Source organism: Tenebrio molitor, chromosome 2 (assembly GCF_963966145.1).
Source record: "Tenebrio molitor chromosome 2, icTenMoli1.1, whole genome shotgun sequence".
Taxonomy (NCBI): domain Eukaryota; kingdom Metazoa; phylum Arthropoda; class Insecta; order Coleoptera; family Tenebrionidae; genus Tenebrio; species Tenebrio molitor.
Window position 1 is genome coordinate 10,602,582 of NC_091047.1, and position 17,959 is coordinate 10,620,540.

General features: G+C 34.4%; 5 protein-coding genes across 31 annotated transcripts in view; 2 read left to right on the plus strand and 3 right to left on the minus strand.

The window, feature by feature from the left end:
• The window catches only part of Trpm (transient receptor potential cation channel, subfamily M), an 85,792-nt gene extending 84,583 nt beyond the window's left edge, over positions 1-1,209 (minus strand). For 15 of the 17 annotated variants that reach the window (XM_069038101.1, XM_069038090.1, XM_069038097.1 and 12 more), the window contains exon 1: positions 944-1,209. The gene's annotated coding sequence lies outside the window, so the exon portion shown is untranslated. Of the gene's footprint in view, positions 1-885 lie in introns of all 17 variants that reach the window. The other 2 variants (XM_069038102.1, XM_069038085.1) reach the window with 1 other exon arrangement.
• Positions 383-4,645, plus strand: Mthfs (methenyltetrahydrofolate synthetase). Of its 5 annotated transcripts, XM_069038123.1 has the most exons (6): positions 3,247-3,395; positions 3,485-3,576; positions 3,757-3,908; positions 3,958-4,085; positions 4,140-4,267; positions 4,316-4,645. In XM_069038123.1, exons 2-6 carry the CDS (start codon positions 3,549-3,551, stop codon positions 4,534-4,536), a joined length of 657 nt encoding a protein of 218 aa, XP_068894224.1. In that variant the 5' UTR covers positions 3,247-3,395; positions 3,485-3,548; the 3' UTR covers positions 4,537-4,645. The 5 variants fall into 5 exon arrangements, with proteins under 5 accessions (XP_068894225.1, XP_068894227.1, XP_068894226.1 ...); XM_069038124.1 differs by lacking the exons at positions 3,247-3,395; positions 3,485-3,576 and adding an exon at positions 383-578; XM_069038126.1 differs by lacking the exons at positions 3,247-3,395; positions 3,485-3,576 and adding an exon at positions 1,361-1,492.
• Positions 4,547-12,281, minus strand: PKD (serine/threonine-protein kinase D3). Of its 6 annotated transcripts, none has more exons than XM_069038109.1 (14): positions 12,097-12,281; positions 11,724-11,879; positions 11,521-11,665; positions 11,328-11,444; positions 11,094-11,275; positions 9,627-10,045; positions 9,308-9,570; positions 9,064-9,252; positions 8,851-8,999; positions 8,563-8,793; positions 7,373-7,556; positions 7,134-7,316; positions 6,990-7,075; positions 4,547-6,857 (listed from the first exon to the last, which is right to left on the minus strand). In XM_069038109.1, the coding sequence occupies exons 2-14, from the start codon at positions 11,853-11,855 to the stop codon at positions 6,747-6,749; spliced, it is 2,391 nt and encodes a 796-aa protein (XP_068894210.1). In that variant the 5' UTR covers positions 11,856-11,879; positions 12,097-12,281; the 3' UTR covers positions 4,547-6,746. The 6 variants fall into 6 exon arrangements, with proteins under 6 accessions (XP_068894210.1, XP_068894209.1, XP_068894206.1 ...); XM_069038108.1 differs by having other exon boundaries at positions 9,308-9,576; XM_069038105.1 differs by having other exon boundaries at positions 9,308-9,576; positions 11,328-11,468; positions 11,724-11,892; positions 12,097-12,280.
• Positions 12,282-12,524: 243 nt separating this feature from the next.
• Positions 12,525-15,932, plus strand: LOC138123395 (oocyte zinc finger protein XlCOF6-like). Of its 2 annotated transcripts, none has more exons than XM_069038112.1 (9): positions 12,525-12,619; positions 12,941-13,134; positions 13,191-13,476; positions 13,529-13,639; positions 13,693-13,980; positions 14,035-14,191; positions 14,240-14,349; positions 14,721-15,042; positions 15,096-15,932. In XM_069038112.1, the coding sequence occupies exons 2-9, from the start codon at positions 12,944-12,946 to the stop codon at positions 15,680-15,682; spliced, it is 2,052 nt and encodes a 683-aa protein (XP_068894213.1). In that variant the 5' UTR covers positions 12,525-12,619; positions 12,941-12,943; the 3' UTR covers positions 15,683-15,932. The 2 variants fall into 2 exon arrangements, with proteins under 2 accessions (XP_068894213.1, XP_068894211.1); XM_069038110.1 differs by lacking the exon at positions 12,525-12,619 and adding an exon at positions 12,620-12,755.
• LOC138123400 (RAB6A-GEF complex partner protein 2) lies at positions 15,920-17,957 on the minus strand. The gene is made up of 4 exons (XM_069038117.1): positions 17,521-17,957; positions 17,137-17,411; positions 16,755-17,085; positions 15,920-16,701 (listed from the first exon to the last, which is right to left on the minus strand). Exons 1-4 carry the CDS (start codon positions 17,861-17,863, stop codon positions 16,487-16,489), a joined length of 1,164 nt encoding a protein of 387 aa, XP_068894218.1. The 5' UTR covers positions 17,864-17,957; the 3' UTR covers positions 15,920-16,486.
• Positions 17,958-17,959: the final 2 nt, after the last annotated feature.

The window sequence follows — 17,959 nt, forward strand, 5'->3', positions numbered from 1 at the left end:
AAATTACTAACATGATTAGTAAAGTAATAAAAATCTCAAATTGGATCTACTAAAAAGGCAACACTGCTCACTACATCCTTCGTGATGGCTTTAAAAGAGTTAAAAAATGAATTCAGCTCTTGTTGATTCTGTTCGTTCTATTCTGGTCTTGTCATATAAGTTTTTGGTTTTGAATCAATCTCGCTCGTATCACCATGGCATGAACGTTGATATTTAAACGAATACACATTGCCACAGAATAATTTTTAAAATGGCTTCAATAAGTTCAATACAAACCCAACTTTGCAAACTGATTATTAAGTTATCGGATAAAGGTAAGGTGTTATCTAGCTTTCAAAACAGGAAGTAGCCCCTCCTTGATAATAAGACCTTATAAACCGATTTTTCAAACGATGTAATTTAAAGCGTGCATAAATTGATGATAAACACTACCAAGTAACTCCACCTTGTTACTTAAGGATATTACTTCATTACACCTGAGGCGCCTCAAGACTGACTCATCCCTTATACACACTGTTGTGCAATACGAATTCAGGTGCGATATCCACAAGAAACTAGGACTAATATGATTTTCGTGGGTAAGTCCAAAGCAAATTTTTCCAAAGCTTTTTGGGCAAAAATAATTTAATATTCAAAAAGCCACCACGCTGACGCTAAATACACAAAGCTCGCGAAGATCACCGACATAACCTCAAAAAAGTTTTGAATGTAGTGTGGGCGCAAAAAGCTCGCCCGCTACGAAATTTAAATGTCAAGTGCAAAATATCACCCCCTTAAATAAAAACTAACAACAATTTTTTTATTTCCATTAATTTTCAACAAAAGTTTTAATACATTTTTTAAAATATTTGTCGGTGTGAATTTTTGATGGGGTGTCGAAATTACCGAGTTAAATTGTCAGCCGAAGTGTTTAGTTGTGGTGCGGTGTAAATATTTTATTTACCCTGGCATGCGTCGAAGAAAATTATTTATCGCAAGAACTCCACGACACTTTTGAACAACACATTCCCCCACAAATTTCACAACAGACTGATCGAGTCGGACGTTTTCGCTGACACCGGACCCGTCGGCTGGTTCCGCCGCAAACGTCAACCGTGCAATGCCGACGCACGTGATTTCTGTGAATTTATTTACCATTATCGCCACTATTTAGCTAATTCGACTAAAAATACATTTTCGGAGCTAAAAACATCTTGTACACTATCAGATTGACGAACTTGAAAGCAAATTATCCTTGCACAAGTTTCCTAAGTTTTTAATGTACTTACTTTCAAACTGATTCGATTAGGATTGTTTACAAGTACTCAAATCCTTACCGTTGACAGAGCAAATTTGAATAATTTAAAGAATCCTATTTAAACATGTACAGCAAAATACAAAGGAGCAGTGTTGTTTCAACATCACAATGCGATATGTGATGTGGAAATTTTGAAAGAAAGAAAAATCTCACAAACTCACAAATATTTACACAAGTTTACAAAGAAACCATCAGGTGTGTGAAAGGTATGTCTATTACCACCATAATACTGTTAATTTACTTTTTGGACGAAAATAAACACTTGCAAATTTACTGCCAAATTCATTTACTTCCTTCCATTTCATCATTTCATCGTTAATCATTTCATCGTTACATCTTCCGACATTGGAAATATCCGTGAGGAAATATTCATTAACAGTACTTTTGAATCACTGTTACATATTTACGTCCTCCATACACCTACCTATACCTACATTTCCGTTTTTTAAACATTCAATGTAAAGTTGTTTCTGAAAGCCCAACGGAAACAATAAAGAGAAGAGATTATCACATTCAAGCCATTACTACCAATGATATCTACGTATTTAGTATTTTAAAGATTACCTAATAGGTACCGTAAAAAGGATTGTATAAAAGCAATGGAAAACTACATGAAATAAAAATCAATATTGTTTTATGTAATTATAGTATAGTTGAGAGTATGACGTTGTGTAAAAAATAACAATGTAACAACAGTTCATACTGAATTCGAGCATGTAAAAAAATTGTTTTGTACTTATTTTAATAGAATCAGAGTCAAATTAATTAGTGTTTTATACTTAACAGTTAAATTTTAATGGCATATAGGTACCGGTAAATTTATGTGGCATTCGTCTTCGCCATATAGGTAGAATTGTTTGTCGGAATTAGGTAACAAAGTGTGGCATGTCTTACTCTTTTTAGTTATAGTGCTTTTAAATATCTATCAAAATTGTGGACAGATACAAGTCTTAGAAAATACCGCCCTGGAAAAGTTTTAGATTGAAGTATTGAAGACTCTTATTATAGCGTACTCTTCTTACTATTCCGTGGGATTTTAAGAACATATCATTCTTCACGTCAGACGCAAAGGTTGCTTTAAAAAGTGTTGTTAATCATGTTACAAAAATTGAAAATATGTTTATTTATGCTACAACCCTAACAGTCGTCAATCCTATCAACTTCTACTAGTAACGCCCACTGTCGGCAAATTCTGAACTGCCTAATCATGGCAAGAACAGCAAGTCATAATTCTCAAGAAATTTTGTTTCAACATTTACAGTTATTGTTTCTAAAGTGATTATTACTAAATTTGAACACGGATGAAGCTAATTTTGTTTGGTACAGTTGAACTAGATTTAGATAAAAATCAATGTTTTGCAGTGCATCAATTAAAAATTTTAATTGCATTCATACGCAAATTCGAGTCTATTCATTAATTTACAAACTGTAACATTTTACACCCTTTTTAACTAGGTACTCTGTCAAATATAAAACTGCTATGTAAATGTATGTAGTATTTCTTCTAAGTTATAATGTTACGAAATTCTATTTTATTAAAAAGAAAACTAAGAAAGACTTTTTAGTTGTAATTGTAAATTAAGGATGTTTTGGACTGTTTTCTTTTTGTCTTGATTCTCCGTAAAACATTTTTTCGGCATTATTTTTAAAATTATTTAATAATGGCAGCAAGATGAATTTCGCGTTAACTGATTCGCTTGAATTTATTACGTATGAATGCCGAATTTTTTTTTAACAGTGGTAAGTTGTCGGATTGAAAACAGTGTAACAAATTATCACTTATAGTGTATTAGATAAAATTATGTCATTTTAAATATTTGCAAAAAGGTCGGGTCAATACAGATGAACTATGTATTTCTCAGAAAATTTAAATAAATTATCTAAACAACAGGATATTACAAGATAATGGACTTCCCATACGTATTCGGATTATTGAAATGTAATCAAGAAAGAAATGTTTTAGAGTGGTATCAGCTATTCCACTTACTATCAGTTATTACAGCCATTATAAAACGAAAGACTTTTTTTGGAACGAAGTAGTATCCAGAAGTACGCATGTTCGCCGGTTAAAAATATAATTTGATCGCTGATATCACGTGTACGTATTTAAATTTTATGGTTTCAATTTCCCCCTTTTTCAAAATAATCTAATTCCAGCTATAATCAATTGTCGTGCAAATGTTTCAGGTACATTAACTTTTATTGGACGCTGATTTCGAATATAAAAACCGTTCTGAGTCAACTTACACCTATGATTGGTCAGTTAAAAAAAACGATAGGTAATCAAACAACAAAAAATTAATTGAAATGGCTAATTGCGTTTCATTAATCCGCTTACGTTCATTGAGCTCATTATTTACTAATAAATTAATCTAAAGTATTCGAAACAAGTTACATCACGAGGTCATCAAAAGTGTATGGGTTTGTAATTATGATTAATTAGAATCTTATCTCCAAAGGTCACCAAACACTTTCTTCTTTGCTATCACGGTGTGCTACGATGGCGACTCAAGCATCTGCTAAGGCGGCTATAAGGAAGCAGGTGGCTGAAAAACTGACGACTGTAAGTCAAGAAGAAAAACTGCGTCAGTCCAGAGAGGTTTTGAAAAAGGTAAAAGCGCGAATGTGTCCACATTTTGTCCGAGACGTTATTTTTATAGTTATTGAGTTTACCATCTTTTCAAAGCAGCAAACGCGTCTCGACGTACTTAAGTATAGATAATGAGATCGATACTGAGCCAATTGTTCGAAAAATATTTGAATGCGGAAAAGAATGTTTCGTGCCGAGGTAACAGAACTACATGTGCGGTTTATAACATTCTTTAAACTTCTCTGCTAACAGATACAGTAAAATTGGGATGGAAATGGTAAAATTAAGTTCGATTGAGGACTGGGAAACTTTACCTGTTACCAGTTGGGGAATAAAGCAACCCAAGTTGAAAGACGACAGAGAAGATGCCCTTAAGACTGGTAAGTATAGATATTCGAAAATGTCCGAAATAATTGGTGGAAACGTAGGCGGTTTGGACTTTATTGTTGTTCCTGGGGTTGCTTTCACATCCGAAGGACTCAGATTGGGGCACGGAGGCGGCTACTACGACAAGTTCCTGGCGAATATTAAGAAGTGTCAAGAGAAACCGCCAGCATGTGTGGCACTGGCGTTTAAAGAACAAGTCCTCGAGGATCTGCCCACCTCAGAAACCGACGTGAAAATTGACCTTGTCCTGTATGCCGAATAAAACTACAATATTACTTGTATATATTATATACATGTACATTTAATATAAAATATAATTCCCTGTACCAAGCCAACACTATAATACAAATATATAAATACAATTAATAAAATCAAGTCCTTGTCAGTAAAGAACCGTTCTTAACACTTAATAACAAATTACTAAAATTTAACGTTACAATACTGAAGCACATTTATTAGGCCAAATTTTTTTAAGTGCAATACTATTGGTCTACTATTCTATTGTCATCACAAGATCAGGTCAAACAATTGTGGAATAAGTCCCTACTTGAGATTCAAATTATTTGGCGAGATTTATTTATAATATCAACAAACACAACCTTATGGAGTACCTAATCAATAACTACTTTCATTCCCCAATACTTTGACGAATTTAAGAATGTGTAAGAGGTCTGCATTTTGGAAGCAACACGTGATTTAACAGTTTCAGCTGTTCTAAGGCCACTATCTTTTGGCTAAAGTTTAACAGGATCAAAGTACCAGGAAATACAAAGTCTCGTCAAGGCTGCAATCACAAAGTAATTCATCTGAGGCAGCTTTCATCAACGTCCCTTAAATTTATCGATTTGTTAGAATAAATCGTTGCTTTATGAGAAAGACTGCTACAGTCACATTTACCGTTAAATTTAATCAGCGCTGGTGAAATCTCCTTCCAACTGAGTTTTTAGATACAGACTAAATTAACTTTTGCAAGGATTAAATGTGAGAAGTATTTTAATAGTATTAAGTAAAATTGTAGGGCGCTTCGAGCGCCCCCAAGCGGTTTAAACAAAAATTTTACGGATGCATCGATCAATGTCAACGTCCTTTTTGATTTTATCTCAGGTAAAATTTAAATTATTTATTGTTTCGCGTCTTGGAACGAATATTTTCCATCAAAACCATCAGTTTTTTACCGATCAATTTTAAGAATTTGATGTCGACATTGACATAAATGTATAAAATTAGCATCTAAACCGCTTCGTTGCGTTCATACTACAAACGCCACACAACTAGTCTGTTTTGCGTAAAAATTAGTGTGTTAGTGTCCCATAACATTTAAAGTGTTCATCAACAAGGAAAATATGCGACATTGTGCTAAATTTATTATAAAACTTACTTTAAACTGTTCTTAAATTAAGGAATTGGGTTACACCAACCTATGTGCGACATTTAAAATAATCTTAAGTGGTTTCTTACTTGCAACTAGTCTTTCCCGTAAAATTAAATTTTCTACATCTCTATTCGACGCGTTCTGTTTGGTGAATTCGAATTTAGTAAAAGGAGATTTTATTGCAAACTTAGCTTAAGAGATGTCATTTATTATATAAAAAAATTTCAATTTTGGACTGAGTATGCTACATGGATCATAAGTTTGTGACTAGGATCATCTTTTCTCACACTGTTCTATTGCAACAAAGGTCTAGATCAGAATCAGATCTAAAATCCGAATGCTTTCTAGATCGTGTTGCCCTAAAACAGTTATCACAGTTGATCAAGAAATTCTTATTTTCAGAAATAAAATCTGGAAATCTCTACGAAAAGTGACGAGTAAGTGAATAGCAGCGTTGACAGTGTCGTATAAATTTAAAATAAGTTAAACGTTGAGTAACGATAGTACGTAATGACACTTAGATTCTTACCAATATTAAAAATAAATACATAGAATTAGATCCAGTACGAATATTAAAGCTTTTTATACCTACTACTGTGCACTTTTCCTTATTAATTACGTACCAACTAAACTAGTAATATATTGAGTATTCTTTACCTAGGTTAACGTAAATGCAAACCGATAGTTTGGAGACTACATTGCTATTGAAAACTCGGTATACGATTTACCTTGAAAGTATCGGTTTGCACCATTTAGAATGCAAATTAAGAAAACTTAGCCCTTCCTAACGACGGTATAAAAATAATTAAGTCAAAATCAACCGTAAAATAGAATATAAAGTAAAAACGTAATATAAAAAATAAACAGTACAACTCATTTTAACGAGCGGTCGCGTCGTCGCTCGCTCAAAAAAATAGTTTTCGATAAAACACCTGTGACTACATTTGGTAAATTCTTGTTCCGTTATTACGATCTAGAATCACAGGACGATTTTATCGAGAAACGAACGTGTGCGATACCAATTCCATGTACATTTGAGCTGTCTATGTCTTCATACCTCGCAGGCACTTTTTGACGTTATGAAGCCAACCTTTTTCAGGTCAGAGCTCCGCCCTGTATCGTTCCCATCTCGCATCATCTGATTCGTGGGTCAAGTATCGAACATTTATTTGGTTCTCGAGCACCCTCAGGTCGCACCAGGTTTGATAATCCTTTCAAAATTCAGTGAAAAATTAATTACAATAAAAACAGAGGATGATAATTTAAACTTCAGTAACTTTCAAATCCTGCACGTTTTCGATTTTCCTTTTTAAAATATATTTATCTGATTGTTGTGCACTTACCTGTAACCAAATGTGTTGCAAAGACTTGTCCACGGTGTACCGTTTTCTCTGTTTAACTTGTAGCAAGTTATTTATCAAATCTATGGCTGCAACATTACGTCAAAATCAACGAAATGAATTTTTGAAATCATAAATAATGTTTACCATCCGATGAGATTTCTTTCCACGGATTTGGCGGATACATAAAAGCGGCATTTTGAATCTGTTCGTTAATATCTTCGTCTTCGTTGAACGGAAAGGTGCCACTCAAGCTTACGTAAACTATCACGCCGACACTCCACATATCTAAAGAGCGGTTGTATCCTTTATTTCGAAGGACTTCGGGTGCTAATGTAAAATCAGACGTATTAGAATTGTGGAGTTTGATAGAATGCGAAATTTACCAAGATAAGCGGGTGTTCCCACTACCGATCTGCGAAAGGATTTTTCTCCAATAATTCGAGCAAAACCGAAATCGCAAAGTTTGACTTGAGGGAATTCTGCGTCTGAACTTAAAAGAACGTTTTCCGGCTTTAGATCACAGTGGACGATATTTTTGCTATGCAGGTGCTTCAGGGCAATTAATATCTAGATAAAAAAAAGCACAATAAAGGAAAAGTCTTTCTCACGAGGTGCAATATTATTTTCCTAATTTGCTGTTTTAACAAAGCTGTTAACGCATTCATTTTGAATGCGTTAATAAACCATTAACACATCCGAAATCTAGAGACTTTTTTCAATTGGTAACACATTGCCGGCAGCAAATTTTTTTTTTAATTGCAATTTCACTTGCGAAAAAAGACAATTATGTTTAGTCTAGATTCAAATTTAAAATTTTACTTTAAATACCAACTTTGGAATAAGTGTCACAAACTGTCACAAAATTCTCTAGTTAAAAAAACGTTGTATTCATCTCGTTCGTGTGTAAATTGGGCTTTTTTTTGGCATGAGTGGGCCAGTTTAAAACGCGAGTGAAACGAATTTACACACGAACTCGTTAATTAAACTACTATTATTTGTAAAAAACATGTATTTGATATGCAAATTATAAAAAATAGCATGAAAAACTCGTCATTTACAGGCACTCTTGCCTGAACACGTGACCTGTTCAAAAGTGTAGTTTGGGTGATCCCCGCAGAGCGCTACTAAACTGGCGCTTTTTGGGGATATTATTCAGCTTAAGTTTTTGTTACCGTCACCGAGAATTTTTCTTGTTCAAATGACATTTTGAATTTGAAGCTTTTTGCTGCTTTGAAATTAAATTCGTGAATTTTTTCCTTACTGTCTGTTGTTTTTGTGTGTAGTGTTGTTATTGTTCTTTGCTATATTGCGTATTGATTATTATTTTTAGTGAAACGTCCGTTTTGTGGCGCCCTCATCGGTGGAAATTGGTTTTTTCTCGGAAATATTTTCATAATGCATTTTTAATTAAATGAACAGGCCGGTTATAATACAGCAGGTTGTGGTATACAATAATTATACAAAATAAAAAAGTATAAAACACCCAAAATTTTAAAAATAAATTTCGATTTTTGTCAACTTTTCTTAAAATTCAAAAACAAAATGTATAAATAGAAAAAAAAGGGAGTCTTACTTGTGTTATCAAAAATTTTGTAACTCGTTCCGTCAACCGTCCCTTTTCGTGGGACAATATCATTTCTAGCATGTCACCCTTCAATTTTTCCATAACCACAAATATTCTCTCAGGTGTTTCAAACATCCGTTCTAAATTGACTACACCTGGATGGGATAAATTTTGCAAAATTGCAACTTCATTTTTCAGCTGTGCTTCCTGTTTAGTTGGAAACCTTAATTTGTCAATCACCTAAAAATGAAATTAGTACTGCAATTTAAATTTTTAGGAAAAATACGAACGACTTACTTTAATAGCTACAGGTCTCGTGGTTTTTCTGTGAATTCCGCCATAGACAATACCAAACTGTCCTGAACCCAGAACTTCATCAGGGTAGATCTGATAAATTTGGCTCATGTCCATAATGTGTTCTTCACTTTCGTTTGATTCTTCAGGTTCTATTAACAAATAATCCCGATTTAGTTTCCTCGCAACACACGTTTAAACAGAGAAAAATCTCACTTGGATTGGCTGTGACGGGCATTAATGCTTGTCTGATGGAAGTTTCCCAACTTTTGGCTAAATACGCGCCTATTCCACTATCGGGCGGAGGCAAATTGACATTATTTCCGTCTTGGAGATCGTACAAAGGATCTTGACCCACAAAATAATCGACATTTGCGGTCCTAATTTCAAAGCAATGCATAACTTCTGCAATATAATCCAGTTTTAAGAATCAAACTATCGAAAATGTTTCGTCTCGTACCGGCTTGCTTAATTCGGGCAGAATCGATCGCTAATATTTCCGACAGCGGTATCTCTTTGTAATATTTCGAACTGTGGTCGTTTTGGAATAGAACAATGGACTTGGTGTCCAGCCGCCAGAAGTGGCGTCGCACCAGCCGATCCTTATTCGTGAAATGTACTAACCAGCCCTCTTTGATCACCTTGGATCCTCTTCTCTTGGTGTGTTTCACAGACTGAACTATTCGTTGTAACGGAATGTTGGCACTAGGAGAGGAAGAAGAACTACAACTGTAACATGTTTTTTCTACGTCTCAACTATCATATTTTCTCAGCCTCACCTGGAAGGAATTGAATCGTTGTCATCATCATGAACTGGAATAACTTCAATATATTTGTTAGCACCATTCAATTTTTCGGCTTCGTGGTCGTCTTCTACTAGGGTCATGTTGTACTGACTGTCATTACTAGCCGAACTTTCGGCGTAATCGTAATTACAGGAGGTATCTTTCGGTAGTTCTCCAGTACAGTCTTTGGGTACTTTGTCAAGACATTTTTTGTGCGCGTTGTAATTGCAGTCTTTGCACTGTAAGCCTTGCTTAAACAGTCCCTTTAACAATTTCTTACAGTACTGACACACTGTTGGTCGGGTATAACTGTGTAAAACGAAGGTGTGCGGGATCTTTACTCTACTCGACATTTCTTTTTCTACCCACGCCGGACGCCCCCCGAGGGACGGTGACCTGTTCTGCGCCTGAAACTGAAAATCTCACGCGTGCATAAAGGTTTTATCATATAGAGATATCATATGTAATAAAAATTTCACAAATAATCGATTTCTTAATGAAATTACTGTGTTGGTTTATACTAAAATAGTAAATGATCTGAACTGCAATATTCTATTATTGTTATTATAGAAAATATGTAAGGGATGATTCTTGCAGGTGCGTCATCGATGTGATTGTCCTGGAGTGAAGGTAATTTATGTTTTGATGGTTTTCGAATAAAACAAAAAATGTATGAAATAAAATATATTGAAAAAAAAATACATATAAAAATAAAATAATACAATATCGAAAACCTTCACCACTAATGAGGCGATTCAAAATGACATGGACGGAATTAAGTTACAACAAAAATTTTAACAGTAAAACAGCATCAATGAAAATGTCTTTTCATAAAGGACATAAAAAAACGTAAAAATACTATAAAACATTAAGTACTACAGTACCCACTTATTGAACATAAAATTTAATAGTTTTCATGGACATGCTCATATTATTTATTTGAAATAGTAAAATCAATAACACTTTATGTAACATTTATTGGTAGTACAGCATTGTTACGTCAACCATATTTGAATCAATGTTAAAATCAAAAATGAAAGCCTGCAAATGTAACTGAAAAGTGTTAATCAACTTTAATTACCAATTTCTCTCATCACCCCATAAACAAAGATAAAAAGAACTTGGGGGGCAGTCTTGCAGTCATATTTGATTAATACTGATATGTTAAAAAATACTTGGCATAATTTTTTAAATTAAACAAATAATTTTCTGAGGTATAGAAACTCCTCAGAACTGTTGCTATTTGTTTATATTTCAGAAAATTACCAGTACTTGTTCTTAACAAATGATTATTATACTTTTCAGCAACATATGCAGTAGCTCAATTACATGCACGAAAACTTATGATCTTTCAGTGATGATAATAATAAAAAAAATCTGGAATGTGATGGAATACTGCTACATCTGATCAAGTTAATCCTTAAGACTCACTCCCCCAGTAAAAAAATTAGCAAGCCTTACCAAGCCACTATCCTCTGTTTGTGTTGAATTGGCAGAAGCTAGAGAAGAATTGGACCCTCCTGAAGGACTTCTGGGCACTTGAAGTGTTGCTGACCTTCTCCTCTGTTTGTCCTCCAACAAAGTATATGAGCAGTTATTTGGAACTTTGACCACACATCTCTTGTGATAGTTTTGACCACATCCTAAAATAGCAGTGTAACATCTTTTCAGATAGTATAGTTTGAAAATAGGCACCTTCACACTTAAGACCCTGACGAACAAGTCCAAACAGCATTTCTCCACAAAAATCGCAAAATGTTGGAGTCTTGTAAGAATGAACAGAGAGAGCATGTGGTCTGACTATTGTGATTTCTGGGACAGAAGAAGAAGACATCACTGAAATTGGTGTTAATAAAGTTGACATAAATTGTGCCAAATAAAAATATACCTTTTCCTGTCAAGACAATTTCAATTAATGTCTCATCTACAATCTCTGAAGCTGAATTGATGAACTGCAATATATTATTCGAGTTGTATTCATGACGGAACAGAAGTAAACGATCTTCTAATCTGTTTATTCCATGATCAGGTATCTAAATGTACAAGTTGTTTATTAATATTTGAAATAAGTGTCCATACTGCAGTACTTACTTTTGAATTAATAAAGCTACAAGCTAAATCTTTAATTGTTTTGAGATTCAAAGATGACACTGGAACTGTGACTGCATCTCTGATTAATCCAAATTGAAAAAGAAACGTCACTTCTGGCCCCTGTCCATCCATTTTTATTTGATTTTTTTTAAACAGCTATAAATTAAAACTTTCAATAAACAATACAGTGTGAACGTTAAATATTTTATTATAATTAAATTTTTATACAGGTGAAAAATTCCTTATTAATCATAGACTATATTTTATTAACAATTAAAAGAGTTTACAGTATTTTTTAAACAAATTCAGCTATAAAACTGATTGTACCGTTAGACAACACCTCTGATCTCATAAGAATATTTGTGATACTTACATCATACGTGATTATTGACGTACAAATTTACACTAGTTCCACTACCAACTAATTGATTATTTACTATTTACAATACTAGAAAGCATTAATAAATAGATTGTAAAAAACAACCTCTTAAGACACTGTAAATGTTAAATGACGTACAAACATGACAAGTTGACAAATGACAACAAAACTTGATTCAGCGCCGACAACTGCATAATATTAAATAAATAAATAAAATCAATACCAACATAATTTAATTCTTCATCTCAGTCGTTTTTTTTACTGTTAATGAATGGTCAACAGTTAACTATCAGAGTTTTTAAAGTTTTTTAAGTTAAAAGAACAAAATTGTACATAAAAAAATATTATTCAACAATTATTGTTAAGTATTTGAAAACTTCGTCCATTGTCGTGGGCTTTTGTCGAAAATTGCCGATAGAAAATTGTCATGCGTATTGACATTTGGACGCGCCTGGAAAATAGTCCGCCTCCATTTTATGCATACGCATGATAAAGCGGTTGACGACGTTTCAGGGGCGTAAGTAACCATAATTTATTACAATTCGACCCTCCACATTTGTCCTATTAAAAATTAGTTTTATGTAGTCACTCCTAAAAGTAGATTGGCACATTTCAACAATAACAATTAAGAATGGTTTTCGTTTTCTTTAATGGTAATTAACTGATAAAGAGAGAGCGATTTTAGGCTTGCCACAGACTCGGTTGCATTGAGTGTCACCATTTTCTCCCTATTTGTAAACAGATTTGTAAATAACACATTGTAAACAAGGAAAAAATAACATTTAAAACCTAACCTTTATGATGGTGGACGTGAATTAATGTTTGTTGCCTTTTGTAGCAAATGGATGAATCTTTGACCATTAAAAATGAAATATCCCCCCAAAAAACTGAAGAAACTGTTGTCCTGCAAAATATCTCCATGGAGAATGAGGAAATCCCCATAGTTTTCGGCGAGTACATTGAAAATAATTCTGATGGAAATCTGCACATTAACAGTGTACAGGAAGATGTGATTCACACGTATATTATTGAGTATGTTATTGTTTCTCTTTAGTGTTGGTAAAATTTGTTGCATTATTTGATAATAGGGAAGGGGATTATAACAACATTGAATATGAAGAGGCTACAGTTGTTGAAGAAAAAGTTGTAACAGAAGATGAAACTAGTAATGCTAAAGAAGATGAAGGTGAAGAGCACTTGTCATCAGCAGAAGTGGAAGAATCAAATTCAATGGATTATGAAGAAGAATATATTGATGAAGTGGAAGAAGCTGAAGATGATCCTGATGATCAGCCAGATTACATAGATCCACAGGAATTTGAAGGTGGTGATTATGAATGTGATTTGTGTCAACGAAAATTTAAAACTACAGCTGTAAGTTGGTAAGGAGATTTGTGTTAAATTGAAAATTACATTAAAGTTGTAGGGGCTCAAAAGACACATCACTGTAAACCATGCAGAAGAGGAAGATTTGAAAGATCCCTTAACTTTCCAATTGTGTCCGTGTTGTGGTGAACCTGTAGATTCAGCTCATACAGTATTCAAAACACATTACATTTTTAACAGTAGAATTAATGATTCATTTTTTAGATTGGAGATTTTAAATGTGAGAAGTGTGATAAACTCTTTGTGCAACAAAACAGTTTAGATCGTCACTATAGCATTGAACATTGTGAAGATAATAATTACAAATGTGCTGAATGCAGAAAAGATTTCAAGCAAAAGGAACAACTAATTGAACACATGAAAGTTCATCCACTATCAAAGTGTATCAAATGTCCAGATTGCAGCAGAGAGTTTACACGAAAGTATCACTTGGACAGACACATTGCCCAGACAGGATGTAATGGAGCTCCCAGAAAAGCATTTGTGTGCAAGGTGCTGATTAATTTTTGTACACTAACTTTTAATACAGATTTCTTTTTTTATTAGGTTTGCAACAAGGTATTTCACCGCAAAGATAATCTGGCAGATCATTTGAGAGCTCATGCAGGCCAAATGAAAAGAAAGAAAGTCTTTTTTTGTGAATATTGTCAAAAAGAGTTCCATGGTTCTGCACTGCTCAATATTCATATTAGAACTCACACAGGTCTGTTTTTATAACCATTATTGTAGTGTTTCTGAAAGAAATTTCTAGGGGAGAAACCATATCCCTGTGATTTGTGCCCTAAGAGATTTCCATCAAGTGGTGCCATGAAGAAACACAGAAGAATGCACACAGGAGAGAGGCCCTATGCTTGTAAAGAGGTATAGTTCCCAAAGATATAATCCTAGATGGCAGTAGTAATGTTTTAAGAGTTTTGCTTGTGATTTACTGCATAAAGCAATTTGTTCGTTATTTGGTTTATTTTCAAGCACAAAATCGAATAATAAATAATTCGTATTTTGAGCAATTATCATAAAATATGAGCTTGCGTCACTTAAGTACCTTTCAACTTTTTGTTAAGTCAAAGCTGACGTCAGGCTTGCAAGTGTCATCCAATGGTAGGGGTGGTTTCCAAATGCGTGTAACGATCACGTACTTACTAATAATTTATTAACAAACAAAATTGCCAGTGTTAGAATTCTTTGTATTTATCGTTGGAAGTTTCAATCTTGCAACAATGTTTATTTTTCAGTGTCATAACAGATTTGCCGCTAAAGAAACTCTGAATCGTCATATGCGCACCCACACAGGTGAAAAACCTCATTCTTGCCAATTTTGCGGCAAGTCTTTTATCCAAGCCTCTCAACTCCGTGCTCACATTTTCCATCACACCGGCGAGAATGCCTACACCTGCCCCCATTGCAATCGAGCTTTCAACCGAAAGTTGAGACTAACCACTCACATCAAGTACATGCACGAGGGCGCCGAACCCATGACGTGCACAGAATGCGACAAAACGTTCTTCAGAAAGGAGGATCTGGCCAGACATTTCTTGTCGCATACCGGCGAAAGGCGTGAGTAATTCCTCTGATTCGTGATGATCTATGTTAACAATGTTCGTGTTCAGCTTTTGAATGCGACGTCTGTCACAAATCCTTTGCCGTCAAGTCGTCTCTCAAGATCCATCAGCTAACGCATCGCAAAGAACCCCCGTGCAGTTGCGACACTTGCGGTCGCGCTTTCATCCGACAAGATTGTTTGATGCGGCACATGCGCGCTCGTCACCGAGACGTGCTGGAGGACATCATGGCGAGTGCGGAAAAGAAGAGGTTGCAGCAGCAGCTGCTGAACGCTGCCACGGAAGCGGTGGCTAAGAATCAGGGAAGTTTGACCGAAAATATGGTGTGGAATGAACTGACTTTGACGGAGTCGATCAAGGAACTGTTGACTATTCTGGTCGATGAAGCGTGCCTGCAAGATTTTGGATTTCCCGACGCCCCCGTTGATAAAATTTTGGATTCGGTTATCAAGAGATGTGGACACAAGCCGGCTTCGGAAGAAGATTTTGACTACATCGGGAGAATGAGAGAGAATGCCAAATTATTGTTTACCGTAGTTATCGATGATGAAGCTGTCAAGTCTCTATTGAACAACCAGACAGTGGACGAAGTGATATTGCATGTCTTGAGGTTAGCAAAAGCTGAGAGTACTTAGAACTTTATATATAGTTCATAAAATTAGATTGTATTTTTGCAACTAGACTTTATGAAGTTCTTCAGTTTATTGTCCCTGTAAATACATTCGGCGTTTTTATAGGTCCTATCTACTTTTTTCATATATGATTTAAATTGACATTTATATTACCATTATTATTTCAACTAGCCATTTATTTGACATGTTTTTTTATTTGGGTAAAACTTGTGTATGGGAAAGCATTGTTAATAATAAATATTTTAATAAAGAACCAACATGTTTTATTCAACTCTTGCATAAGTATTAAAGTATACCTGTTGAGGACAAATTGATATATTAAAGCACCAAAAACAGTATAACAACTGAAAGCGGCTCTATAATAGCGATAGTACAATTTACGGTTATCGTGTTGGTACTATTTGAAATGTCACAAAACCTGCCAGACGCCTCTCTAAAGCGTACAGGATTCTGGCAGCGTCAGCCAATCCGCGGGAATATCCCAAAGTCGACAAGTGTTTCAACTGTTTTTTGCCAACGATCATAATTTTAAAATTCTTACTTTTGATTTAAAAACGGCTCAACCGGTGCAAAATAAAAAAAAATTGTATAAAAAAAAAACCGTTTCATAAGGCGTTTATTCCATTCGTCCTTTATAAAACTCGCGTTGCGCGACTCGTTTTTTTTATAAACTGGACTCATGTAATAAACACTTCCTTATGAAACTCGTTTTTTAATATACTAATATTAAACTGATCTCGACAAGTATATATTATTTGTATAAATAAATTTTTTTATTTCATTTACATAAAGTGTTTTCAAACTTGTTTACCTTATCACTAATCTGTGGACAGTGTTACTTTGAACACCTTGTGCCACATGAACGGGAGTTGTAGAGTACAGCCTTATGGGTAAGCTCCAAACCATAGTTTCAATGGGAATCTCAGATGGCGCTTGCCAATCCAACTGATCTAGCCCAGGAGGCTCCAGTTCTTTACTTGTACTCGTAACAAATTCAAAATGTAATCTCCATTTCAGTGTAACTACAAAAACAAAATCTCAAAATTCTGAAATGAACAATATTATTTTTTTTTACCCAATTGTGTACTAAACGCTGGGGTAACATGAAGTGGAATTGGTAAAATGAGTTGAGTGTATTTGTACCCCAAACAAACCTCATGATGTTTGCTAAATGTCAGGATTCTGACTTGTTTTGATTTTTCTTTATTTATATCAATGGTGGTTTCCTCTTCACACTGCAGGGAAACTGATACTTGTACACAGTTAACTGTAGCCACAGTAAAGTCAAATGTGCCTATTATATCTTCCCCTAATTTGTAAGCTGGTTTAAACAGACAAAATCGAGCTACTTTGCCCCAAGTGTTTGATATCATATAAAAGTTAGGATTACGCCTTGCTGTTATGTTCTAAAAATATATAAATAAACTGTTGTTGACATAACTGAACATACACATTACTTGCAGAGTTTGTAAAGATATATCCAGAGAAGTTTCTTTCTGCCTAATTTCTAAAAATGGATTTGTTGGGGTGAGTTCCTCTGTAGTTTCATTGCATAGTGCTCCAGCCTCATTGAGAGACACTTCACATAAAGGTAACACTCTAATTGGAACTCTCAAAAATTTTACAGGGTGATTTACTCTCTGGGTGCTAATTATGATTTTGTAAGAATATTTAACCAATTGTCCTCGATAAGAGGGTGGAGAATCAGCTGGAATTTTTTCTCTGTAAATATCTAAAAAGAAAATTTGTAATTTTTCATTTTGATTTAATTTTATTTCATATATTGATGTAAGTCTAATGGATGTCCAAATTCTAAATATTATTATTTTAAATTTACTTACACGTCTTTGTTTGCCCTGGTGATAATCGCAAATCGCAAAAAAGAATTTTTGGTTTTGTCGCAATCTCGATCTGACCTGAATCATGACTGGACGCTCCTAATGAGGTGTCAGCAAATGTTAGTTGTAAATTAGTCTTGTCTGTATCTTTTTGTATTTTAGAATCTGTAAAACATTGGCAGTGGATTTGAGCAGCAGCCCAGGCTAGACTCTCAAAAACATCTGTATGACTCTGAGACACTCTGTGAGAAGCCAAGGATGGATGACTAAACGAAATGCTACATTCCACAGCTTCACCAGAAAGAAAGACGTGACCGTGTAGCAGCTTAGCGCTCACTTCAATCATTTTATAATTATTTGTTTGGAAAATTTTCACAAATTGATAGGTTACATGTCAACAAGTGACGTTTCAAACTTTTGTTTTGGTGATTTATATGTTTTT